Source organism: Buteo buteo, chromosome 2 (assembly GCF_964188355.1).
Source record: "Buteo buteo chromosome 2, bButBut1.hap1.1, whole genome shotgun sequence".
NCBI lineage: Eukaryota > Metazoa > Chordata > Aves > Accipitriformes > Accipitridae > Buteo > Buteo buteo.
In genome coordinates, this window is record NC_134172.1 from 21,224,388 (window position 1) to 21,252,296 (window position 27,909).

At 40.8% G+C, this 27,909-nt stretch overlaps 1 protein-coding gene across 2 annotated transcripts in view; it reads left to right on the top strand.

Moving 5' to 3' along the window:
- Positions 1 to 542: 542 nt before the first annotated feature.
- Positions 543 to 27,909, top strand: part of NEBL (nebulette) — a 275,776-nt gene continuing 248,409 nt past the window's right edge. Inside the window, exons 1-2 of one of the 2 annotated variants that reach the window (XM_075047907.1) lie at positions 543 to 768; positions 1,815 to 1,909. In XM_075047907.1, the coding sequence (XP_074904008.1) occupies positions 700 to 768; positions 1,815 to 1,909 (164 nt within the window). In that variant the 5' untranslated portion in view covers positions 543 to 699. The remainder of the gene's footprint in view (positions 769 to 1,814; positions 1,910 to 27,909) is intronic. The other variant, XM_075047899.1, reaches the window with a different exon arrangement.

The window sequence follows — 27,909 nt, forward strand, 5'->3', positions numbered from 1 at the left end:
GCCAGGCCTCGGGCCTAACTTCGGGGAGCGGCCGAGCTCCCCCGCGGCCCCGGCAGCGCCGCGGTTCTCCCGCTCGCTCTCTCCCTCCCGCCGGGGCAAGGGGCCGACGCCGCCTCAGCGAGCCTCGGGCAGGTGCGCCCGGGAGGCGGCCGCAGCCCGGCGGCGGCGCCCCCTCCTCCTCTTCCCCCCGCCCCGCCGCGCCTCAGGGCGGCGGCGCGGAGCCCGCCATCTCGCCCCCCTCGGGGCGGCTGCGGCGCGGGGCTCCCCCTCCCCTTGCTCCCTCCCCTTGCTGCGGGCCGCGCCGCGCCGCGCCGGTGGGCTTGGCTTGGCTTGCGGCTGCAGCGCGGGGCTCGGCGTGAGTCACCCAGCCCGCGGCGCGGGGAGCCGAGCGCGCAGGCACACGGAGGAGGCGGCGGGGGCGGGCGGCGGCGAGCGGGCGGGGGCGACAGGCACCGGCTCCCCGCCCGCCCACTCACCCATGCTGCCGAGCCGCAGTCAGCCGGAGCGCCGCTTCCTCCCCAGCCGCCGCCGATGACCTCCTCGCCCGCCGGCAGCCGCTGAGGACCGCCCGGCGTCCGCGCCAGGGCAGGGGATGGTAGATCGGCCGCCCGGAGCCCCGTCCAGCCCAGCCCTCCGCACAGCAGCCTCGGCCGCCGCCGCCGCCGCCCGCGGGAGCCGCCGCCCGAGAGGAGACGCAAAATGAACCCCCAGTGCGCCCGCTGTGGCAAAGTGGTCTATCCCACCGAGAAAGTCAACTGCCTGGACAAGGTGCTGGGGCGCTGGGCGGGCGGGGACGGCGCCTCCCGGGCGTGCCCGCCCTGCGCTCCGCTCCCCTCGGCTCCGGCGGGGCGGGCCGGGCCGGGCCGGGCCGGCGGGGGAGCGGGGCGAGCCGGCAGGTGGCAAAGGCAGCGCCTCAGGGGCTGCCGCCGCGCCGGCATCCGCGCCGCCACCGCCGCCGGCGGGCGACAACCGCCGTGTCACCGCGCTGGCGCAGGGCGGCGGGCGAGCGGGGGCCGCGGCGGGCGAGCGGGGGCCGCGGCGGGCCGCTGCGCTGCCCGCACGGGGAGCGACGGCGCTTGGGGCCGGCGGCGGGTCCCCGCGGTCGTCCCCCCCTGCCCCGGCTCCCCGAGGGATGAAGTTGTAGGCGGCCCCCGGCCGGCTGGAGTTGTCGGTGCCTCCCCGAGCTGGGGCGGCTTCGGCTGCCCCTTGCGCCATGGCCGCCTCGGCGGGGCTGGTGGCCGGGGCAGCGGGGTGGCGACAGCCCCGTCCCTCGGGGGTGTCCCCCACTGGTGGCGGGTATCGCCGAGCGCGGTCGCTCCGTAAATAACAGCAATGAGGCTGTGACAGATGCGCCAAATTAACGTCCCCGGAAAGGCAGGGCGGTAGGAGATACTGGAGGAAAATACCGTATTATGTGCTAAATTTAGTGTCTGTTCAGCGTACCAAAAAGCCAGCCGTCACGTTAGTTAGTGATTTTATTCGCATGGTATTGCATTCTAAGCGAGCGGTGTCGTTTTTCTTTTCTTTAATGAGGCAAAATGTCAAACTCCTGCTTCAGTTATCTTTAAAATAATCCTGGCAAGGTCAGTGCGTGGAGGTCTTGGCATTCACCTTAGCAGAGAATTTACATTTCTGAGAGTGTTTCAGAGCACCTTTGGTTTCGCATGAAAGTAATTCTTTTGATGTAGTTTACAGAGATCTATAACGCGTGGCCAAAATATTGATGTGTAATTGTGTTCTTACATTTACTGTGCCCTAACGTGGCTTTCAAAACATCAGTATCTTAAGTAATTCTACTTCATGTTTCTTTACAGTACTGGCATAAAGGATGCTTCCACTGCGAAGTTTGCAAAATGGCTCTGAACATGAATAACTACAAAGGATATGAAAAGAAACCTTATTGCAATGCGTGAGTATTGTAAATGTCAAGTCTTGCAGAAATGCACATGAAAAGAAAACCTGGCTGTGGATATTGTCAAATAGGTATTGTCGTGCTGTAAAAACTTAATCTAGAATTGTAGCAGTGCAGTCTAGAGCCGTTTAGTATCTTTTCAGATGGCGTATTTCACTTGCATTGAAGTGATAGAAGGTGAAAATATTTGATTATAATGTGTTTAGGCAGTGTTTTAATATCAGATCTCAGGATACAGGTCCTTTCCTCCCAGAAGGTGTCGGGTCTGGTGCTGACTTCTGTTACATTCATTATTGGCCTGTTGGATTACAGTTGTCCATTATGCAGCACTCTGTTCAGGCTTTTGGAACTGGTCAGCATTTTGTAATAAGAAAACAAAGTGCTTCTCGGTTGTGTAGTTTACCAGAGACAATATCCCATTAGAGATCATGACAACCTATTTTTAAAACTGTTGTGGTGTTCACATATCTCGGATTACTAAGCTAGATATTTACAAAATCACTGCTTCAAATGCTTCATGCTATTTTGTATTTTGCTTCTCTCTTAGATTTTGGTAAAGAAAATAGGTTAATTTTGGTTGTAGAGTATAATCATGTTGCATTCCACTTTTAGATTTTGTTGTGTGGATTTTGAAGAGTGCTTTGGTGTTTGGCTTGCAAATAACTGCAGAATAGCATTTTGAAACATGTAGAAAAAAGGTGCTTATTGTTCTTTGTACCACGGTCCTAAGATTTGCTAAGTGCGTTGCAGTGTGTTTTAATCTTTAGAAACAGTTATAATATGCTTTGTTAGAAGGATATCTCTAAATAATTTTGAATCAAATTTGATCTTATATGTTATTCATACATTGTTATTATTTTCACCTTTACCTACTTAAAACATGTTTTAAGAGACAGTATTTTGAAACTGTAGGCATGTTGTAATGTTTTCAGAAATACTCTCCTATACTTACAGTATTTGTTTCATGTTGAGGTAGACAGTCTATGGCTGGCCGTCACAGAATAGTTCAACAGCATATGCTCATTTCTTCCAGGCTAAAATCGAAGCCAGTCAGTGCCTATCTGTCTAAAATACGAGTTTTGTTATAAAAACTGCTGTGCTGCCAAAACTTGAAACACCTGTTTCAGTGTGCACAGTTGTACTTAGATTGCTTTAGGAACATATGGAGTTGCACACATACATTTCTAGCCTTCCTTGAAGTGCTTTACAGTGTATGGTGGTGACACTAGACCTCTCGTAATAAAGTGTGGTCGGTTGCCAGTCTTATGTGCTGTTAGAGAGAGCTCTGTAGGAAGGGAGATTCGTGCTTCAACAGGTGGCAGACTACAAGTTGGAAGACTGCTGCCTAGGGGTTATTGGTCCTAGATGGGACTCTGCTTGTGGTACTATTTGAGTTGAAGTATAAGTACAGGCTTACATCCTTTACAGTGATTAAAACTCTGATAATACTTCGGTGCCTTTTACCTAAAGTTTTGTGGTTAAATTTCAGTGATGATACTTTGGTTGCTTGATGTTTCCTATGTAATCAGATACCTACTTGTTCTTAGTAACACTGTTTACAAAGTCTCCTTTGTGATATACATTAGTATTTCCATGCTGTGCATATTTAACTTCTGTTGTAGGACAGTTTTTTCATCTATGTGGTTACGCTACATGGTGTTTTCTTCTATTTATGGTTGAGGGGGAGTAAGGATGATGGATATGTTATGTACCGTTCAGGTGCTATTCTTCTTGGTAGTTTCTTTAATGAGCTTTGTAATAATGATCCTTGAAAAAATAATCTCTCTCTTTGACATGTCCCTCAAACGTGATGTGTGAAACAGGAAGAAACAATATAAACCCTTGAAAGAATGAGTTTCTTCTGTTAAAGAGGAACAATATGTATTTTGTTCTTAAGTTTTGGTAAATGTAAGTTTGGTGTTTTGTTTTGTTTTTTTTTTTTTTTAAAAGAGAAACTTTAATCAAATAATCTAAATAATTTCAAGTGTTCTATGGAACCATGAAGGGAAAACCAAGGTGTGCTTTGTGGTCTCAACAAACTTTAATATCCTTCAAAGGAGGGATAAGGTGTTTGTTTATGCAAAACTGTGTTATGAAAATACAGTTGCTTTAAATTACCATATTTTGACATGGCACTCTTGCATCTCAGAAGGTTACTTATTTGCAAAGCAGATGCCGTTACAGTATTTCAAATTATGATGTGTCTTATCCAGTGTGCATTAGTAAGAGGCAAATCCATTTTTATGTTAAATACTGCTTGATCAGAAAATCTGCGAAGAAAAGAATGCAAATTTACTCATACAAACACCTACAAGTACTTGACAAAGAGCAGTTACTGTTAGACTGTTTATTGAGGCCATCCATCAATGAGAGTGTAATTTGTAGATAAAAGTGAAGAAGTATGCACTAATTTGAATGGGAGAGCAATACCATGAAATTGTTTAATAGGTTTGGAAGCCGTAGTTAGCTTTTTGTAAGGACAAGTCAAAAAGCATGTATCTTCAGTAATTTCTGTATCTGTTTGTTAGTTCACAGGTTAGATAATGCACTTGAGTATATTTTGACCTTTGGAGTTAAAATATTCCACCCTTTTTTTTCAGGTGCTGAAATTAATCATTTTTCTGCATTACTGGCAAAGATCAGAAGTTACTGTAACTGTAAAACATAAATGTTTTTCTGTTAATATAAGAAAAAGATACTGATTTGTGAATGTTCAAACTATACTTTTGGTGGAGGAGAGTAAAGGCAGATGGATTAACAGGAACTAGTGAACCAGGAAGGAATATATTCTGAAATACTTTAGTTCATTGACCATTGGAAAAGAGCAGTAATATTTGTAAATGCAGGATTCCACCTTTTTTAAGGGCAAATTTTTTTGGGGCAGCTTGCCACATTTCCAGCTAAATGGTTGCATACGTTCCTTGTGATGAGGATAGCAAAAGTAATGACTGGGCTACTGATGTAGTAGAACTGGTACAGGTCAAGGACCTGAGTTGCCTAGTATTGCACTTCTGATACTGATTTTGTAAGTGGTAGATTTATGCAAGATTTTGCAACTGGGTTAGAGGGGAAAACTTTGTCTAGATGTGCTTGTGTATAATACAGCTTTGAAAGGAATGATCTTTGTATCATAGAGTTTCCATGAAGTTCCTTGATCTGTCTCCTTTAAGCCTTCCAGTTCTCTTACTTGTAGAGAAGAGATTATACAACTTCATTCTCTCTGTTTTTTTGTTATTTACATAATTTGTGAACCGTTTGTCAGTATAGTTTATCTCTGCTTGTTTGTGTAGTGCTTAGAATATTATGCTTTTATCTCAGCTGGGACCTCTGAGTAGTACAGTACTCTCATGATTTACTGTGTTGTGTTTGTCACTTCCCTTGCATTCATGTTTCATCTGAAAGGCCTCATACACAGCATTTTGAAGCTTGTAGATACTTAGCACGTGGACACTGCTAGGTTTGCCTGAACAAATTTAGTCTTACCTTTTATTTGCTGTCTGACTTTAGATATGCCATGTTGCCAGAGAGCTGCTTGATTTGTGAAATAATGTTGATGAGACTAGGGACTCAAACTTGTGGTCCAGTTTTGCAGTTCAGGCAGGTGCTATGCATTGCCTGAAGCAGGTGAATGAGCCATTCTTTGTCTCTGAATGTGCATGTAAGTAGTAAAAGAAAGGTTAAGATAATTAAAATGGCTTGGGTAATCCGATGATTTGTTAAATCAAGGTGGCTTTCATGCAAATCCGAACCCCTATTCCACTTTAATATCTGCAAATAGACATTATTAAATACTTGCTTAATATGTATAGAAATGATAAGAAGAAAAGTAGTTGTTGTTATTATTTGCAAACTCAGAGCTGATTCTTCCCAGCTGCAAATAACCAAGATGATGCAAGGAAATGAATGGCATTTTGGCAACTAACCATCTGTGTACTAGTTCTCAAGCTTGTTAAATGATTGAATCATGTAGGATGATTATATGGTAACTTATTCTTACGAATATTCATATAAATACTTTTTTGACAGATTCACTAGACCAAAACACAAGGCTAGTTTTTATGCAAAATGTAGAAGCTGAAATGCATATTTTTGGAATGTTCTTGCCGCATTAGCTATACCTGCTGATGCAAACAGACTTCCTGCATGTGTGAACACATCTGACAGAGATGTATTTTTTAATTTCTGCAAAACCTAATAGCTTAAGCTTCTGCAGACCTGATATACCCTCTTGCCAAAGGCAAACAACCTCACTGTTGGAATAAATTCTTCCGAAATATTTAGTATCTAAAATTTGGTAATGGCCAAACAGGGTTGCTTCATTCAAGTTTTTATTTATGACAGTCACCATATGGAATGATTACATAACTTTAAAATTTAAATCTACTGTCATCAGTGTGGATTATTGACATGAAGAAAAACTCATCTTCGCTTTATTTTTTCTAGATTTAATTTCTTTTTAACTCATGCCAGTAGGAAATAGATATGCAAATACATTTGAAATATTGTGATGTTGTTAGAAGAATTGTACTATGGTTTCAATCTGCAAGTGCAGTCAAACTTTACATTTTAAGATACTATAGGGGTGGGATGAAAAATGTCAAAGTTATTTTACACCAGCTTGGAAATGGTAAGAACATGGTACAACTTCCTGGACAGTCAGATGGGCTGGAAAGTGGAAGCAGTTGCTTGTTATCAGTGGATGAATATGACCATTAAATGGAATCCATTGTCCTGAAAGATGCACTTGTGTATACAAGTTTGGTTTTAGCTGTGAAACATGAGTGGGTTTTCTTTCTACCAGTCAGAAAACTTCTAGAAGGTGACTAGGAGTGTGATGATATTATTGTTACTAAAAATAGCTAGCGTTATCTTACTCTTCAGTATTGATTTCAGCAGGTGATCATTTCTCAGTTTAAATACGGCAGGAAGAAAGAAAATGAGTAGGTAAGGAGCAGCAAGAATAATCCTTCTGATACAATGGGGCCACTTCTGCGAGTTGCAGTAAAAAGAGCACACAGAGTAAATGGATTTTTGTTTTCTAATTCTCCATCTTCAACTGTTACTGAACAACAACTTATTTAGTGTAAAAGGATAACACTGAGTTTGGGTTGAGGAGCAAGATTGTTTTATGGCGTTAGCTTACAGCTGGTTATGTGTTTTTTTTTCTCTTTCCTTGTTTTGGCCTTTTCAGCTGTTTCTGATAATTGGATTTGATCAAAAGTAAGCTATTATACAGGTCAACCCAAAATGGTCATTTTTATAAAAAGAAACAACTGAGAAACTCTCATGCAAACGTTCCTAGAAGGCAAGGATTTGCACTTTATCACTTTATTCACTTTGTGTATTGAAGATTTTCCTCTTAGGATGTAATACAAAATGAGTAATGCAAATAACAGAACCACTAGAAAAACAGCTGCTAAGGATCTCAAGTAAGAGCCAAATACACCTATGTCATCTAAATCCATAATTTCTTGTTCAGCGTCCCTTAAGTACGGACTCCAGTATTTGAAAACACTTACCATGTCCTTCCTTAGCATTCTTTTCTTTAAGCTCTAACTCATTCCTTGTAGATAGTATTTTCTGGTAATTCTTGTTTCTCTACCTTCAATTATTTCCAAAGGGTCCGTATATATATCTGTGTGTGTGTGTATGTGTGTGTATATATATTTTCTTTGAATTGCAGTGCCCAGTGGAGCATTACCAGAGCTGATAGAACAGCAAGTGTGCCTATGCAACTCACATAATTTTTCTTCTAAGTCCCAGTACAGTCTTTGTCATTTTTTTTTAATTGTTGCAAAACCCAAACTATTGTTAAGTCATATTCAGGTTGTTGTGGGCTACAGTTTTATCTTTCTATGCAGAATTGCAACCTCAGCAGTTACTATCCATTATCTGAGCAGTTAATTGTTCTTGGCCAAGCACAGAATCTTCCACTTGGTTCTCACTGAACTAAATCTCCATTTTTCCCCAGGCTGTTTCTTCAATTTGTCAAGTTCATTTTATATTCTAATTTTGTTCCCTAATGTGCTTACAGCCCCCTCTTATCAACCTATCAACCCTCCCACCAGAGAGCCTGTAAGCACATTGCAAATTTAATAAGTGTAATCTTCATTTCATCACCCAGGTCGCTAGCTGAAGGCCTGGAAGGGTATTGGGAGCAGTACGTACTTTCGTGGTCTGATGCAGCCTTCCCTTCTGTAGTGGGTAATGATGGATGAGTGAAGTACTTTATCTTCTCTACCTATTTATGGAGTGCTAGATCAAGCGTTAAGTTCTGCATAAAAAAAAAAAATTGTGAAAGAGCGTAGTCATTGTGGATATTTATGCAAGCTCTGCTTAAATATGAGGGACAGCTACAAGTACTCTTGTAGAGGAAACATACATTCCTGCTGCTCAGTGCTGTGGTATCTTACTTGGTTAATTGAGTATTGAGTCCAAATTAGTATTGATGGTATCCAGTAATGAAAAGGAAATTAGGACAAGAAGCCGAGCCTATTTGCTAGAACAATTGAAGGATCTTCTTAGGCAAAATATATTTGAGTCTCTGAAAGGGGTTTGATGCATATCTTTAAACTTTTTTAAGAAGGCACATGAGAACACTTTGGCAGAGTTGCTGAATACTGTGCGTGAGGTGGGTGGTGGTTAGTTGCAAAGGAATTACTGAAGAATAATCATCACTGACACTCAGATCTTGGGAAGAGTTGGGCTGTGTTTTGATTGCTGTGACTATGTCTGAGTAATGGCATGCAAAAACATTTCTCAGGCTCCATTTCAACATGTTCAGTTGGCCGTGTCCTGATTCCATGTTTGATCAAGATGTGCATATGACACCTTACATGCATGTGCTGGTGGGTGTGCAGGGAGAAGACTCTGTGTGCCCCAACAGGTCCCTTGGTTTGCATTGTTGTGAGCTGTGGAGAGCACCATGGAGTGCTACAGTTTAGCCGCAGCCAGCCCGCTTACCTGCTGGTGCAAATGGAGTAGAAAAACTGCCCTGAGGGAGATGGGTTGTTACCTTTTTTCTCTCAGAGCAGGTGAATTCTTAGACTGCATTGAGGTAGTATTGTCATGTCTAGTACCTGATGTGAGTATAGCGTCTGTGTTTGGAATTCATGTGTTTTAATATTCTGCCCATTGATGTAATTGCTCCAAAGGGACAGTTACAATTTAGTGTTACTTAGGATGTTGCTGGGGCAAATAAATAGAAAATATGTAAAAGAATATTATACATTTTTTTTATGCAAGACTGCACTAAACATGACGTTCAAAGCTATTTGAAAGAAGTGCTTATAGAAATCCTTGCTGTGTGGAATCCTGATCCAGTTTATGTCTTGGCTCAAGTAAATACGTGTTTTTAATTTGTATGATCACTGGTCATTGTAGACTGCAGATAATTTTTCCAAGGAAGAGCATGTGCATCTCCTCAGTACCTGTAGTCATAGAATATATTGAACATATATTCTTAGGGGACTGTAGTTACTGAGGCACAATTTCAGTAAGTGGGATTTTCTTTGCTTGCTAGTGTCTTAGCCACTGTTGATGCTCTACATAATCTTGATTCTTCTTAATAGCTATTACTTTCTGTACTCATTCTTAAAGATTGATGAAGTTTGTTTCATTATATTTACTAAAATATTTAGGCAACAGAACAAGAACATAGGTAAAATTTTGTGATTCCAAATCATTTACTTATTTGCATTGCATAGTTTGACCTTTGGAAGAGGTAATAACCAGTTCTAGCAAGCCTGTGAAATCTTGATTGTATGTTTTGTTAACAGCTTTGTGATTTAACTGTTTGGGGTTTTAAATATTCTAAGCCATAGAATTTCCTATCATATTTGCTGAAGAACTTAAAAGTATTTTCACTTGGCTGAGTTTTAAGTTCTGTGTAGCTCTGCTAATGTTGATGGTCACAAGTAAACCTGCTGCCCTGATATATTCTATATACTTTATAAAGCTTGAAGAAAAATAAGTATATGTTCCAATCTTTCATGCCACTTTGAATTTTCAGAGTCAGTGATGTCAATAGAGAATGACAATGTCATGTCAGTCAGCTCACTGTCAAGAAGCATGTTTTGCTGTTTACATATAATGTCAGTGGAAGCTTGCCGTAATTATCCAGACAATGTACAATCTTGGCCGAGTGGTCAGTTAATGTTATTTTCATAATTTTGAACATTGTGGGGTGCTAACAGAAACCTTGCTAAATTAGAGATTTTAGAAGTTACACTGAGGGCAGAGTTTGGCTGTGTGATGTTGAGGTTCCTTGAAAAAGAGACAGTATGCAGGACTTGCAAGGGAAAAGTTTGCTGTAAGAAGAGGTGGGTGAATGATACCAACCAGTTCATGCTGCCCCTAGCTATGTCATCTCATACAGCAACTTTTTGAAAAATCAAAAAACCCCAGTTAATTCTCCTTCTTGATTTGCAGATCAGTCCATTTCTGCTCTCTGTGCCTCCCTCCATCTTAGAATCATAGAACCATTTAGGTTGGAAAAGACCTTCAAGATCATCGAGTCCAACCGTCATCCATGCCCACTAAACCATGTTATGGAGTACCCCGTCTACACGCTTTTTGAATACCTCCAGGGATGGTGACTCAACCACTTCCCTTGGCAGCCTATTCCAATGTCTGACAACCCTCTCAGTAAAGAATTTTTTCCTAATATCTAACCTAAATCTCCCTTGCTGCAACTTGAGGCCATTTCCTCTGGTCCTGTCTCCAGCCACCTGACAGAAGAGACCAGCACCCACCTCACTACAACCCCCCTTCAGGTAGTTGTAGAGAGCTATAAGGTCCCCTCTCAGCCTCCTCTTCTCTAAACTAAACAGCCCCAGCTGCCTTAGCCGCTTCTTATAAGACTTGTGCTCCAGGCCCCTCACCAACTTGGTTGCCCTTCTCTGGACACACTCCAACACCTCAATGTCTTTCCTGTAGTGAGGGGCCCAAAACCAAACACAACACTCGAGGTGCGGCCTCACCAGTGCCCAGTACAGGGGAACACTCACCTCCCTGCTCCTGCTGGCCACACTATTTCTGATACAGGCCAGGATGCCATTGGCCTTCTTGGCCACCTGGGCACGCTGCTGGCTCTTATTCAACCAGCTGTTGACCAGCACCCCCAGGTCTTTCTCTGCCGGGCAGCTTTCCAGCCACTCTTCCCCAACCCTGTAGCGCTGCATGGGGTTGCTGTGACCAAAGTGCAGGACCTGGCACTTGGCCTTGTTGAACTTCATACGACTGGCCTCAGCCCATCGGTCCAGCCTGTCCAGATCTCTCTGTAGAGCCTTCCTACCTTCAAACAGATCGACCCTGCCTCCCAACTTGGTGTCATCTGCAAACTTGCTGAGGGTGCACTCGATCCCCTCATCCAAATCATTGATAAAGATATTAAACAGAACGGGGCCCGACACTGGGGGAACACCACTTGTGACCTGCCGCCGACTGGATTTCACCCCATTCACCACAACCCTCTGGGCTTGTCCATCCAGCCAGTTTTTCACCCAGCGAAGAGTACACTTGTCCGAGCCATGAGATGCCAGCTTCTCAAGGAGTATGCTGTGAGAGACAGTGTCAAAGGCCTTGCTGAAGTCAAGGTAGACAACATCCACAGCCTTTCCCTCATCCACGAGGCGGGTCACCTGGTCATAGAAGGAGATCAGGTTGGTCAAGCAGGACCTGCCTTTCATAAACCCATGCTGACCGGGCCTGATCCCCTGCTTGTCCTGGACTTGCCATGTGAGTGCTCTCAAGACAAACTGTTCCATAATCTTCCCCGGTACCAAGGTCAGGCTGACAGGCCTGTAGTTCCCCAAATCCTCCCTCCGACCCTTCTTGTAAATAGGAGTCACATTGGCAAGCCTCCAGTCCTCTGGGACCTCCCCCGTTGACCAGGATCGCCGATAGATGATGGAGAGTGGCTTGGCAAGGACCTCCACCAGTTCCCTCAGTACTCTTGGTTGGATCCCATTGGGTCCCATAGATTTTTGAGTGTCCAGATGGTGTAGTAGGTCACTAACTATTTCCTCCTGGATTAAGGGGGGTATATTCTGCTCTTCATCCTCACTTTCCAGCTCAGGGGGTGGAGTACCCTGAGGATAACTGGTCTCCCTATTAAAGACTGAGGCAAAGAAGGCATTAAGTACCTTGGCCTTTTCGTCATCTCTGGTGGCTACGTTCCCTTCTGTATCCATTAAAGGATAGATATTCTTCTTGGGATTCTTTTTACTGTTAACATATTTGTAAAAACATTTTTTGTTGTCCCTTACAATAGTGGCCAGATTTAGTTCTAGCTGAGCTTTTGCCTTTCTAATTTTCTCTCTGTATGATCTAACAAGATCCCTGTACTCCTCCCAAGTTGCCCGCCCTTTCTTCCAGAGATGATAAACTCTCCTTTTTTTCCTGACTCCTAGCAAAAGCTCCCTGTTCAGCCAGGCTGGTTGTTTTCCTCGGCAGTTCGACTTGCGGCACAAATCTTCTGATGTTGGAGTTGATGTTGCATCAGTTGGCTGAGCTATTTTCCTTTGCTTTTCATTCGTGTTGCCTGTGTAACTTATTTGTACCAGGAGGAGTCTGGATGATGAGTACTGCAGAATTTTGTCTCTCCTATTTCCTCCTCTAAATCTTCCTGTTCTCGGTTGCCGTGGAATTGTGTATGGTGATCCCATAACATCTTAATATGAGGGGGGAACAAAAACTTGTGATCAGTGTCATGCTTGAGAGAAGACTACAGCAGCTTAGTTTTAAAAATGAAAAACTGATTGTAATTTGGCAAGTGATCATTTAAGGATATATTGCAAAGGCTTTTCTGGGAAGTGCATCGTTACTCTTTAAAGAGGATTTCTTAAAATGTAGAACTATATGGAAGCTGTCTAAGTTGCCTCCTTGCTTCACAGTTTCAAAAATTCACACTAGTTTTTTTTCTTTTGCTTAGGAGAGCAAATGTTTGGAGGTAGTCCATCATGTTGTGCTTCTCTAAATGGCAGCATTTTTCACACAGGTGTACTGGTGTAATGCCAGTTTCACAAATTTAAAAATAAGTTTGTGCTGCATTTTAATTTAGTTATACCTCAGGTATTTTCTTGCACTTGGCAAACTAAATGTTAGTAGCTGGTTTTGTTTTGTTCCGGTTTTACTCTGGAAGAATTCAATACTTGTAATGCAATTCCTTCTAACATCAGAAAACTATAAATAGAAATAGGGAAAGATTTAAAAAAAAAATGCTGATTTTAGACATAATTAAAATGCAAGTGGCTAAGTTTGCGGAGGGGAAAAGTGGTAAGATGAAATAAATTGCCTAAATAAAAAACCATGGACTATTTCTACTGAACGGTGTTGTCGCGTCCCAAAGTTGGAGTGACTCAGGTTCGTGGATTTCCTTTGTCAGAATTAAGGTGAAACGACACCAGGGGAGTTCAAACAACAATCAGCATTTATTCAACCTAGCTAACTTTGTCCAGGTACACATGAACTTGTTAATATGAACCTTGCAACATGTCATTGAGCCGCTGTTTGAGAAGAGGAGGGAAGTATAGAGAAATGAAATGGAAAAAGGAACATGAAATGTATCAGAAGGAGAGCCCTCCCGTTGAGTCACGAGGTTCAGAGCAGACCCCCTTGCTTTCTGGACTCCTTCTCAAAGAGGAGCTCAGGGGCGGCTAGATCCACTCCTAGTCTCAGACTTGGTCAACGGTTTATGTTTCAAAGGATGAGGTGTAGAGACTGTGGAAAAGAGAGAAGGAAAAGAGAGAGAGAGAGAATGAGAGAAAGGAGAAAGAAAGAAGAGAAGGGTTTCACCAGTCCTGGGTCCAGCGTTGGTCCAGCCAGCGTAGAGATCCAGTTCCGGAGGGCGCGCACTGAGGATTCATTCTCTCCTCTTTTATAGTGTGTTAGTTGATGATCTCAACATGCGCAGTTCCCACACCTGGGGTTCACTGGAATCGATCAGTGAGCTTTGGGGGGGGGTGTTCATTGTGGAGTTGCCTCTCTTTTCCTGCTGGCATGACCACTTAAGATAGAAGCACAGTCCCAACTCCCATGGGGCCTTCTTCCTCCAGGAAGGCATAAATTGTGTTCCTTCTCCTGGTCACTTAAGATAAGGAATTGGGGCCTTGGAGAAGTGCGTTCCCACCCTCCGTGGGGCCCTCTCCTCTGTCCACATTGTTCTGTTCACAAAACTCCAGCATTTTTACAGAGGTCGTTTTGTCCACCAAAGCTCTTTTAGCGGATGTTTGAGACATTTGAATTTGTCAGACCGTCACAGGTGTGGAGTGGCATACATTCAACACAGCAGGGTGTTCACATGTTGCATAGCATTCATTGTATGCATGTGTGAATGCAAGAGGGAAGACATTTCTGACTGCATTTGTGAGGTCATACAAAACGAGAAGGGGCCAATATGAGGATTTCTAGCAGCAGAAGTGCTCAATAGGTGGTTGACCGGGAGATGATGACCACTGTTAGAACTGGCAGCATGCTTGGTATGTTGCTGTAAGGGAGGTTGCAGTCCATGTTTTAAAGAACCTGCCTGAAAATATGCATGTGGAAAAGCAGAGCTTCCTAAAGGACTCAGATTGTTTTTTTTTGAAGCTACTGTTTGTGTTTGATACTGTGATGCTAGTGCCTTTGTTGATGGTAGTATTTGATGCGTAGTAGAGACTTGGTATTGATGAGGGGTGAATAAAGGGAAGGAATGCCTATTGGAAGAAGCTTTGTTCAAAAAATAGTTGCTGAATGGCACATCATGTAGGCATATTTGATATAAATGTTGCTATGACATAGGAAAGTCTGAGAGTTTTAATTTGAATCAGTTGATAGGAATTTGTCAGGCTATCAGAAAGCAGAGATGAAGTTTGTTACAACAGTTGCTAGCATAACTTGTTGAAATACTGTGGCGTTAGCACAAAATTGTTAGGAGGAATGGGGAAAGGGAAAACCAGGCTGCAGGAAAAAAAAATCAAAAAGATATATCTAGAAGAACAATATTGCCTGAAATATGTGAAAGAGATTGACACCTAGTAAATGAGACTGAGAGACACAGTGATGATGTGTCTACTTACGCAAGGGGGAAAAAAAAAAGAGTATGGATGCAGAAAAAGCAAGGATAGATGGAAAAGAAAAATAATTAATTTATAAAAATGTTGTTGAGCTTTTCAATTTAGCAATAGCAAACTAACTTTCTGAAATGGTCGTACTTTTGAGTCTTTGATTAGGAATGTGGTACTGTCATGGTGAGTGGTCAGTCGGGATATGTCATGAGCTTTTGGTTTATTTTGATCTGAAGGTCAAAAGTGAGATTAGACACAGTCATTCTCATATAACTTACTATTTAAACTGCTATGTGGCTTATATTATAGTTGTGTCAGAAATATTGGAAATGCATATTAGAAGAATGGAAGATGTTGGAAGAAGAAAAAGGAAGAGCAAGTAGATGAGCGTTGGTTAATGGTTAGTTTGCTCCATCTCATACTTCTCTGTGCAGCCAGGTCTCAGCTCTTGCAGGGGCTGATACAGAATGTTTGCTCACAGTCTGAGTTCCGTTAATTCTGCCATTATTTTAACAATAACAAATTGATATTCAGAATAGAATAAGAGATACTGTTATTATATGAAATACAATTTGGTTTATTGGCACTGCAGGTACTGAAGACTTCATCCTGCTTTGAGGAACTTGCAGTGACATTTTTAAATTGTTATGAAGTTAGTAATTCATAAGAAATATCAGGAAAGTTGGGAAAAATACAGTTTCTCACTTAATTTTATGTCCCCTGAAAAATGTTTCTGTACACTGAAACAATAGGCTACCAAACAGTGTCCCCAGGAAGATGAAAAGCTTGAGAGGAAACTGAGAAGTATGGTGAGAGTCATGTGAAAATGAGAACAGCATATGTGATTAGTTTTTCTGATAGTCTAATGCAAGCAAGGGTATATTGCAAACTTTTTTTTTTTTCCAGTGAGATGAAGGTAGGTATTCTTCTGGGCAGCAATAACTTATATTGGTGCTGTTGATGTTTTGCATTTATCAATTGTGAGCAACTCAGCATAGCCAGAGAATAATTTTCGGAGTTTGTTTTGAAATGTAAGAGATCATCTGGTTCTATAGGCTACCAAGCTGATTCAGTACTGATGAATATTTCTGTAAAACTTGGAAAACTTAAAAATTATTTGTAAATAGGGCTTTCTGTACTTGTTACTTCAGAAAGTTTGGGAAGATAATCTGAAGTCTGAACATAAGCTGGTCAAGCCTCGTATTAATTCCTCCTTGTGCTAAAGACCTTCTTTCAGGATGACTCTTGTCTTTGTGGACAACAGACTTGAAAGAATAACATCGAATTTCTTGTACTGATTAAATGCTTAACTTTCATGACCATGCTACTGCTGTTTTAAGCCTCATTTGGGTCAGCAGCAGGAGTCTCTCTTACTGCCCTGAAGGCAATGACAGATTATGTCTCCTATGCAGAATAATACTGTATGTGGAATATATTAACAAATCAAACTGGGTATGGATGTGAAGGAGACTGTAATGTGCTTGTAGAAGTTGAAGAAAATAGGGTAAAAATGGTTATTTTTCTCTAATTACTTATTTCACCCTGGGGAGATTGACAGCTCCCCTTTTTCATAATTTTTTCCATTCTGTCACTTCTGCTGTGCTGGAGACATAGGCTCTGGTGGACTTAGTTTGGTGAGGAAACAGGCCCTTTTGTTTCCTTCTGACATTTTTCTTTGTGCATTGGCAAAGCCACCTAGTTGTTTGGTGTCAGATCTCTCCAGTGGGTTTCTCATCTGCATTGCATGCCTCAGGTGTGGCAGTAATTCAGCATCTGATGTGCTGTGACCACTGCTTGTGGTGTGAGAGACAGGTGTGTAACCTTGTATTTTCCATCTGCACTGGTTTGTGTACATCTTGGGTCTCATGTAAATGTTTCAGGGTCTCTTTTTGATCTGTATCTTAAAAAAGACTGCTACAATAAGGTACTACTTCACAACTGGTATAACAGATATTAATACATGCAGTTAATAGTAACTATATATCTTATACCAAAGAAATTGGAACTGGACGTTCAGGAACAGACTTATAATGGATCTTGGAAGTTGATAGTATAGTAGATTAACAGTTCGTAGTAATAATTAATACTAATTAATTTTATACCTGTTCTAATATTTTTTCAGTGGAACAATTTCTTACCAGGAGATGTTTTGTACGAATCTGCCAGTTTCACCTTTTTTTTTTTTGTTTGTTTTTTTTTTGTTCCTGTGGGAAATCTGTATTTTAACTGTGTTGGTTATATAGTATCAGAATGCATAATTTCAGGGACAAAGTATTTAGCTTGGTCATTTGGACTTATTTTGCTTAGGTGTATTTTACCAAAACAACTTTTATCAAAACATTAAAATACTATGTGTATTAATGATATATGTTAATTTTATTATAGTTGTATATTACATTCAGTGTTATGATGACAATTTACAAATAAGAACCTATGAATGTGGAAGGAGATAAAATACATTCTTTTCAAGAGCATGGAGTTGTAATATAGCGGGGGTTCTCTACTGTAGCTTGTGAAGAATAGCCGTTTAAGAGAAAATGTTTTTTGAAGAAAATTTTGAATATTAAAAAAAATTTCCAGATCACAATTCTTCCTAAAAAAGAACTGTTTTTTCCAATCACGTGTAATGTTAAGAATGCTTTGCATATTCATGCAACTGGATGTGAGAAGCTCTGCTGCTCCCTGATTTGTGGAAGGAAGTTTAAAGGAAGTTTGTAGTAGTGATGGCCTTGTGGAGCACTTTAACACACAGACTTTATACCTGTTGCAGTCTCCAGTTTTTATTTTCTTCTTCTTAAACATATGTGGTTTTAATTTTATTAGGGCTTTGTTAACAACTGTGTTGTTTCTTTTTTATATAGGCTTCAATTAACATTTCTGGTCTGCTCCCCATTACTTTAATATATCAATCAGTGTGTTGGAAAGACTATCCACAACAAACATGTTGAATATTTCCCTGGGAAGTCGAGTCATGAGCTCAAACATAGTTAACTCCAAACAATCCCAAGACTGTCAAAATGCTTACAAAGATGGTATTTCAATATATTCCAATTTGATTTTCTCCCAAACACATAGATCTAACTTATTTTGAATTGGATTCCTTACCTTCTATGGTTTGTGTTTCCTGTATGATCATTCTGGAAGGTTTTGGCTCAAGGTCTGAAACTAATAGTGTATCTGTTGAAGTTTTTGGTCTTGCAATGAAGTTACAGAGTAAAACAGTCTTATAAGCTGTGATGAGTTGACCCTGGCTGGACATCAGGTGCCCACCAAAGCCGTTCTATCACTCCCCCATCCTCAGCTGGACAGGGGAGAGAAAAATATAACAAAAGCTTGCGGGTCGAGATAAGGACAGGAGAGACCATTCACTAATTACCGTCACGGGCAAAACAGACTCAGCTTAGGGAAAATTAGCTCAATTTATTACAAATCAGCCAGAGTAAGGTAATGAGAAATAAAATGAAATCTCAGAACACCTTCCCCCCACCCCTCCCTTCTTCCCGGGCACAACTTCACTCCCAGATTTCTCCACCAAGCCCCCCCAGCGGCACAGGGGGACAGGGATGGGGTTTACGGTCGTCACACGTTATTTTCTGCCGCTTCACCTCCTCAGGGCGAGGGCTCATCACACTCTTCCCCTGCTCCAGCGTGGGGTCCCACCCACGGGAGACAGTCCTCCACAAACTTCTCCAACGTGGGCCATTCCCACGGGCTGCAGTTCTTCACGAACTGCTCCAGCATGGGTCCTTTCCACGGTGTGCAGTCCTTCAGGAGCACACTGCTCCAGCGCGGGTCCCCCACGGGGTCACAAGTCCTGCCAGAAAACCTGCTCCGTGGGCTCCTCTCTCCACAGATCCGCAGGTCCTGCCAGGAACCTGCTCTAGCGCGGGGTTCCCACGGGGTCACAGCCTCCTTCGGGAACCCACCTGCTCCGGCGTGGGGTCCTCCCCGGGCTGCAGGTGGAGATCTGCTCCACCGTGGACCTCCCTGGGCTGCAGGGGGACAGCCTGCCTCACCAGGGTCTTCCCCACGGGCTGCAGGGGAATTTTCGCTCCAGCGCCTGGAGCATCTCCTCCCCCTCCTTCTTCACTGACCTTGGTGTCTGCAGGCTTGTTTCTCTTACATGTTCTCACTCCTCTCTCCGGCGGCTATTTCTCACTGTCCCAACTTTTTCCTTCTTAAAAATGTTATCACAGAGGCGTTACCACTATCACTGATTGGCTTGGCCTTGGCCGGCGGCGGGTCCGTCTTAGAGCCGGCTGGTGTGAGCTCGCTCTCTCTCGAACACAGGGGAAGCTTCCAGCAGCTTCTTACAGAAGCCACCCCTGTAACCCCCCCTGCTACCAAAACCTTGCCACATAAAACCAATACATAAGCCAAGCACCATTTGGAATGCGATGTCTTCTGTGATCATGTGTATGATTAATATATTGCTAGAATGGAGACTATATCTTTAAACATAAAATAATTTAAAATTTGCTAATAAACATGTTTTATTCCCATGAATGATGGTTCATTTGTGATATGTATACTGAGCTGTAGAATATATTATTACTTGAAAAATGTTTATTCTGGAAAGAGCTATATTCGTCATTTCAGTACATACATTGCTTGCAATTTTTATTTTGGGCAATTATGGTCAGATTTTTTTTTTCTGTCTCAGTGTACCTTGTGAGAATACTTACATTAATTTTCAGAAGTTCATTTTCCAAAGCAAAATAAGGGAAAAGAAGTAATCTGGCACTTTCTTTAAAGAAATAAACAGCACTGGAAGCCTTCGTGACACCATTTTCCTATCTGCTGTAAAGCAGCTATACTTAAAAGTCATCTATTTTGGTCGTAGTAAATTAAGGAGTAGATGGACAAGAGCTGGGAAAGCATCACCATTCGGAGCTCTACAAATAGTCAAGCAACTATTAATTTCCCCAAAGAAGTGATGGGATTATTTTTGAATAGGAGAGGCTTAATCACACCTTTAGTACCTGGAAGATGCTGGATATGAAACCAGCGACTGATGTTAGAAATATACATCTGAGCTGGAAATGTTTTCCATATGCCCCAATCTTCATGAAGGCTGTACTAAGTAGACCTTCATAAACAATTCTGTTGATGCATAGGAATTAATATCAGCTGTGTTACCCTTGCAATATAGATCGGTGAAAAGCAGAAAATACTTGCTGTTCCCATAAAAAAATCAGACCTTAAAATAGGAATGCACTGAACGCATGAAAGGAAAAGATCCTGCAGAGTCAGAATGTCATTTGTACTGTCATTTTTAAAGTGAAACACTTGAACAGCACTATGGTCAATTATTTCATTTGTTTGCAGAGTGCCTATTATTGTCATAGTTGAATACCTTTTACCCAGGGGATGTTAGTTACATAAAGCTGATGGGCCAATATATTATAAAACAGTACATGGCTCTGATGGGGGGCTGGAATTCTTCATGTCCTGGAACATTGTTTTGAGGACTGACCTGTAAAAGTGGAGACAATTGACTGAAACAGCCTTACTATAAATGTAGAGTATTAAAGGAGGATTGGCAAAATTAAATACTCAAAAATACCATGTGAACTATAGTATGGTGGTAGGTTTTTTCAGTCACTGATTTGAAGAGGCTCTTTTAAAAGTTAAAGGTGCTTTTTAGATGTTGTCAACTTAGAACTGTTGCTCGTATCTCCTAAGCTTCTCCCATCACAGGAAAACAGTAGTGTAGGTGGTGTCTTTGAAAAGTAATTGAAAAAAATAATTTAAGTAGGCCACTACCTACTCTACATTCTGTTTTCTCAATGGAAGGAATTAAGAAATACAGCCTTTTGTACTTTCTTGAGTGTTCAATTTGTCACCCTTTTCCAGTGGGAGAGACGTGCTCAGTAGAGTATCTTGTTCTGGCTTGATTTCATTTTTGCTGTAAGCAGAGCAGCTTTTATTGGCCTTACAAGAGGATGTACACATTAGGGTAGTGGAGAATGTGGTTAATTTATATTTTGACTGACATTAAATATTAAGACTCGTAAGCATTTCTGTAAGACAAAAATATGTAAAGCAGTGGGGAAAGAAGTACTTACTGTGTGGTACCACTGGCACAAAGCAGTGGTATATTAAAGTACAATCTGGGTGAAAGAAGAGCAGGGAGGTACAGAAATGTGACATTCCAGGAAGGCTGGGGTATGGACCAAGTTGTCACTGCATGAGAATTCAGAATGGAAATGGCTCTGCACATGTTATATGTTCTTTAAATGTTTAAAACAGGCAGAAGAACTTAAAAATCATGAGTGAATAAAGCTGGCAAGTTTCCCCTTCTGCTCCATCCACACAGGTTGTTAAATGATTCTGCTTGCCATGGTAGCGGAGAGCCTGCCAGGAGTGCATTAAGCGTCGTGATTAATGTCTGTCACATGTTTATTCTCTCATCTTCTCCCCAGCAGGTGGTGTGTATATGCAGTGTGCGTTTTTTTTTTTTTTTTGTAGGTTTAAAGAAAACAAGACTGCGAAGATGCACTTATGTGTAAAAGGAGACAATGTCAAAAAAGTGGAACGTGTGTTTGAAGTAGAAAGGGCTTGTGGTGGCCCTGAGTTCCTGGCAACCAGGCTGAACAAGGAACAAATTGCCTCCAGGAAGGTTCTGTCTCCATTGTAGATGATTTCTGCTCTCATTGTAGAGACTTGTTGTGAGTCAGAAGTAGTAAAATCACAGTCTTCCTCCCTTAAATTTGGGTAGCCTTTTAAGATTTTTAGTCACATTCAGGATGAGGTCAGGTAACTCAAACTTTGCAACTCTGTGGGAAGGCAGCACTGACAGTGGCAAAACTGTTTCATGTGCTTATGACAACCTCTTTTGCTTAGAGGGTATTCTGGTCTCCTCTGTCTGAACTGGAGTTTCCTTGTGTTACTTGATAAGCCCACTGAACGTCTGAGCACTGGAATGATGGGGACATGCATACCAAATGCAGCCCGTTATTAGAAAGGTGCTTATACTTAAGTGTATTTACGACTGGAAGAAAGGCTTTTTATACTGTAAGTGCAGAAAAAAAATTACTGTATTGCAGAAGTTTTCTTTCACGCTATGTGAGTGTAGTATTTTTTCTTAACAGTTTTAATAATAACTAATAATACATTACTTAAAATAGTATTGATTTTTGTATACTTTGGATGCCATTAAGTGGAAGAATGAAATGCGTATGATGAATAATGAAACTAATTTGAGGAAGTTTCTAGTTATTTTATCTGAAAAATATACTGGGATTGTTATATCTTTGCACAGTTCATTGTACAGTGGAAATGCCTACAACTGATACACACAGATTTACATTTTCTATATATCTAAACTATTTCAACAACCATAAAACTAAACAGACATTTTTCCTTTATTATGAACACATTCAACTCTCTTTGGCTATTAAATGTGAGGTTGTATTTAAGTATCATTACCTTGGAATTTTAATCTCATTTACACAAGGTCTTGGTTACAGTTGCTTAGTAACACACTGCGGAAACGGATTTGTTGATTTATGATAATATATCTACATATCCTTGTAATTAAAGATGTTGTAAGGAAAGCAAGTACACCATGTGGGTGTGTATTTCAGCTGAATGTTTCTAATAACCTCTGTCTTCACGGTGTATCTTACAGTGGGTGTCTTTGTACGGGTTGATGTTTTATGTAACTTGCCTGACATCTGACTCACACTGTTGTATGTGGTTTGGTGGTAGTTCTGGATAATGCTGATTTGCAATTTGTAGATGAGTTTGAAATCCTTAGGTTTAGCAATTTACTTCCATGGGACTGCAGTTCCGACGGGACAGTTACTTTGTAAGACTTGCATTGATATCAGGAATATATCAGGAACAAGCTGTAAGAGAGAGAGAGAGGCTTATGGTTCATTTTTACATAGTGTTACACACTCACTCCCCGGGGAGAGAAGCGTGTTAGAGATTAAGCATCATGAGACTTGTAAAACATCTTTTTTTGACAGCTAAAGGAAGTATCTAGAGAAGTGTTGGCTGTTGCGTGTTGCATGTCTTCAAGTACTTGCAATTACTGTATTTTAAGGTTTCCTGAAATCTTTAGCGTCTTTCATTTCTTTGCAAATAGGGCTCAAGATTTCTGTTTACCTCCTCTGCAATATATTGCAGAAGAATTCAGAATCTGAGAAATTTCTAACACTAGCAAGCTTATTGTGTAAAATGCCTATGAAAGCAAAAATTAAGCAAGCACCTCTGAGACAGATTGAGTGTTATTAAAATCCTGGAGCCTGCTTTAAACACAGACCCAACCCCACGAAAAAAGTGCAAATAAATTTAACAAATTTATAAATAAAACAAAACTAAACATCCTGTATGATGAGGCCTGAATTTAGTCTGCTGTTCTATGTGTATTTTAGAGCACAAAAAGTTTGTGTTCTTCAACTCGGAACATTGAAATAACTCTTAGGCCAGATACCTGGATATCTAGGCCAGATACCTGGCAGGGCCAAACACATTGGTGTCATATAATGAAATAAAATTAGTTGTGTCTCTCTGCCTAGTATATTTACCCGTTTCCTTGTGAAATTAAGTTATTCAGGTTCCTATCAGGCTAAAAAAAATTTACAAAGACCCATACAGATTGATACGTCTAATGTCTTCAGATTTTTTTTCTGTGTGTAGTGCAAGAATGCAGAGGAAATAATTATTATTTTAAAAGTACCATTCACATGGCTCTGTTCAGTTGAATGTTTTGCTTTCTGCTTTCAAATGCTTATAAGCTATTATGGTGGTTCCACTATTGTCATATCCCTTGACTGGAAAACTGTGGGTGGCATTCATCTCACCTACCTTTGACACATCCCATGCCAATGTACGTAAGCTGAAATCATTGCTCTGGTCCCATTTTTGTAGTTGGTGGAGAAATAAATGCTTTAAGATTTCAGTTCATTTGACATTTTATGAAGGTGAAAACAGTCTTTATTCATCGTTAGTTGTGTTAACTTTATCTTCATGGACTGGCTCAGATACAGAGGTTTACCTTCTCCTGTGTGAGAGAGCCACTTTATGATGGCTGTCCCTGAACAGCTGTCAGAACCAAGTATCTTTATTTTCTGGAGTTCCTACCAGCTCACGTTTTCAGTCATTTGGTGTTTCGTAGGCACTTGAGCAAGTTTGTGGGAGAGGAAAGATTTCAGTTATTCCATTCCATTTTAAGTCTATTTTTGAGCTCTGCCTGTCATCTTACTGCAAACTGAGTCCCTGCACCATTGCCTTCTTCAGATTCTTGTGTTAGTCAAACCTGCATCATTAATGTAAAAATGAAACAAAAACCAACAACAACAAATTAACAATTTTTATCTCAAAATGTTTATATCCCAGTTTAAGAAGAAAAATACTTATTCTTCTGTTTTTGGTGATCTCCTGTTCTGCATCTCCAGCCTGTACCTGGAGAACTGTGTCCAGTTTTGGTCCCTACAATTCAAGAAAGATGCAGACAGACTGGAGAATATCCGAAGGAGGGCCACAAAGGTGATCAAAGGATAGGAGAAACTGCCTTATGAGGAAAAACTGAAGGTCTTAGGTCTTTTCTCCCTGGAGAAGAGAAGGCTCAAGGGGGACCTCGTCACAGTATTCCAGTACTTAAAGGATGGCTACAAAGAGGAAGGAGGCTCTCTCTTCACAAGGAACCACATGGAGAAGACTAGGGGCAGTGGGTACAAGCTGCATCGGGAGAACATTTATCTTAACACAAAAAAGAAATTTTTTACAGTAAGAACAACCTCCCCAGGGATGTGGTAGAGTATCCATCACTGGAGGTTTCAAAATGCAATTGGACAGGGTGCTAGATAATCTCACCTACGTTCCTTTTCCCATGAAAGGTTGGATCAGATGATCTCTTGCGGTCACTTCCAACCTGAGCTGTTCTGTGATTCTATGATTGATCTGAAATTTATGGCAGTATTGTCTTGGGTCTAATAACCAAGGGCAGGTGTGAATTCCTCAAGCATAACTATGAGGAAAATTAGGTGAGTTCAAACATAATTTATTTTGTATGATGAGTTAATGGAGATTGGATTTGTTATGAGCCCTGTTAAAAGTGACAATACAGGACTCATTCAGCTGAGATATTTTTGAATTTTGAGTTACACACTGGATTGACATTTTTAAAGATGTCATATATACTGAGGAAAAAAAATGTGTTTCACAGCCAATTAAAAATATTACAAAAAGTCTGAATTTAGTCATATGCCTTTTTTAAATCTTAATGGAAAATGTACAGTAACTCAGCAATAAGCATCTCTGCTATTTTAAAATATATTTTTCTAAATGCACTTTTAAAAAGAAAAATACACAGATTTGGATAGGTCTCCGAGATTCCGTGCAGAGGAAAATGAGATAAAAGCATTTATGACATCCAGAAATACGCAATGACACTGTAGGTTTTTGGTAGGCTCTTTGACGAGCAGAGACCTCTTTCTTCCAAGACGCAGGATCTCAGTCACTTGGGGCAACCCTGCAGCCAGACAGCAAAGAAAGGCTATGCTCTTTTAGTGTAAGATCTGATGGACTACTGATTTATTTTTTCTTTTTTTTCCCCCAGATTACTTTTGCCCTTTCAGAATGATTTGATTAATTTGTGTTCAGCGTATGGAAGCTCTTTCTATGGTCTTTTGTTAATAAAAAAAAAGAAGTTTTCTAAATCCAAGTCAGCAATTTATCTCCTCTCTCCAAGCTCCCTATTTGTTTTATAATCTGTGCGTTTTGTCTGTCTTTTATTAAATCTTTATTTATATATAAAGGAAGACATGTACATATTCTTGGACAGAAGATCTATGCTCACGATACTGTATAGCTAGTAAATCTTAAATTTATATAATAAGGATCTGTCCTTTACTTTTTTGGATGGGAACTGGAAAAAAACTAATACTGTTAAAATGTAACTTTTCTGTTAATTTAAAAGCTCAAGGAAACATTTTGCTTAAGTTGGTGATAATTCTGTAGGCAATGAAAGCAGTATTTTCAGAATACTCTGCTGGTTAGTCATGAGACTCTTTTATTTACCAGGCTCTATGGAGGTGGTAGTTGGCATTAACCATGCTTTTTAGTCAGCACTGTAAAACCAACGTATTCCTTTTACCACGTCTCATAGTGTAAAGTTGTGGCCCTAGCCTTACAGTGGCTGGATTTACTTTAGAAAGGAAAGGGAAACCATGTTATGACACCCTGCCTACAGAAGGGTCAGAATTCTCCTTTTTTTATCCAGTGGACTTTCTGTCCACAGTAAAGCATTATGCTGCCTTTCACACCATGGAATCACCCAGTTGGTAATGCAGTTTCCATGAAGCAAGTACCTGCTTTGTTCTGTTTTTTGAAGTGTTTGCTTCCCAGTTGGGTCGAAACATGGAGGCTCCTTTCTGCTGCTGCTCTTAGGCATTGGCCTGGGTCTGCTGGGTGACATTCCTTTACAACTTTTGAAAAAGCAAGAATGAAATAGCTATTATCTATATGATACTGTTTTTTTTCTGTTTGATTAACAAAGGTGAACAATGACTGTTTTAAGGTAGAAAAAACCCTTTATTAATATTTTAGAAATGCAACTCCATATGAAGGTCTTTCTGCTTTCCCTTAGATTTCCTCCTACATCTGTACAACTCATGCAGTATGAATAAAGTATCTTACTAAGAAAGAAACACTATTACAAAATGTTCCTTTTGTTTCAGTTTGGCAATTGATGTTAATGAACTGTCCAACTAGTAACATGAATCCAGATTTAACAGAGAAGTTAACAATTGACCCATCTATGGCTGTTCTTTGTGACTATTTTTGTTGTCACTCACTTGAGTGATTAACAAACTTCTGAAAAAACCTTGAGGCTGGAGAGCACAGTGACCTGTCACAGTGAGAGAAGCCACAGAAGTGTTTTCTTTGTTTGAGAGAGGATAAAATTCTTTCTTGAAAAACCTTTTTCTTAAGAATTTAATACTTAAACTGTTACATAGTCAGATATTTTAACTAATGGGAAAAAAATCCATTTGCTTTATTGTTACTTATTCTTTTTTGAGGGACCTTTTCCCTGCTCATTTACTTGTGGAGGTAAATTTTCCATAAGAGAGACACTTAATATTAGATTTCTGGCCTAGTTATAAATGTACCTGTAATCTCATAAAAATTATTCTGACATTATCTGTGATCTGAAAGGGAGGTTATGAATATGCTTCTTGTTCTGCCTTTATAATACCTTATGAAAGATGTATACTTCAGACTATACATAAATTAGGATTTTTTTTTCATAGAACAGTTGCTGTGTAATAAAAATTTATAAATTTTGGACATTTAAGTTTAGTTTACTTTGAATATTGATTAGATCTTTGACCAGCAGGGATGGCTGGTGGAAATATATCAGCCCCATATTAATATTATTTGTAGATAAAATATATGGAAAAAAAAAAGTGAATCTGGTTAGATACTGAATGTGATATTGGTCTGACTAGGCATTAAGTGTTGATTTTAATTGGGTCAATTAGTATAGTGATACATAAAACCAAAAGACAGCACACCCTAACCCCAAGCTTCCTTATTGCTGATCAGACCCTATCTGTCTGAAAGTATATGCTGCCCTTCATGCTTGGGTGTTCCCTTACGTAATGATGAGAGTGAGCAAGCCCCGTACCTGGGGTGTTGAGTCCTTTTCAAATGCACTGCTGGAGGGGCTCTGCACTGTAGTGAGAGAAAAAAAAAAAAAGGGTGTGAGGATTGGAAGGTGGTGGGTGTGCTGGGTAAGGGAAATTCTGTGGAAATGGGGCTTACTGTGTTTCAAGTGTCTTTATGTTACTTCTTACAAAGAAAAAGAGGCTAAAGACTTGTCCTTGCTTTAGTTGGCTCGTAGGAGTAGTCTAGGTAAGACACAAATTTTTGTAGTAAGTGGCACACAAGGAAGTGATGGACCTAGCATCGTGTCTGAGACTATTTCAGCTCTCTGGC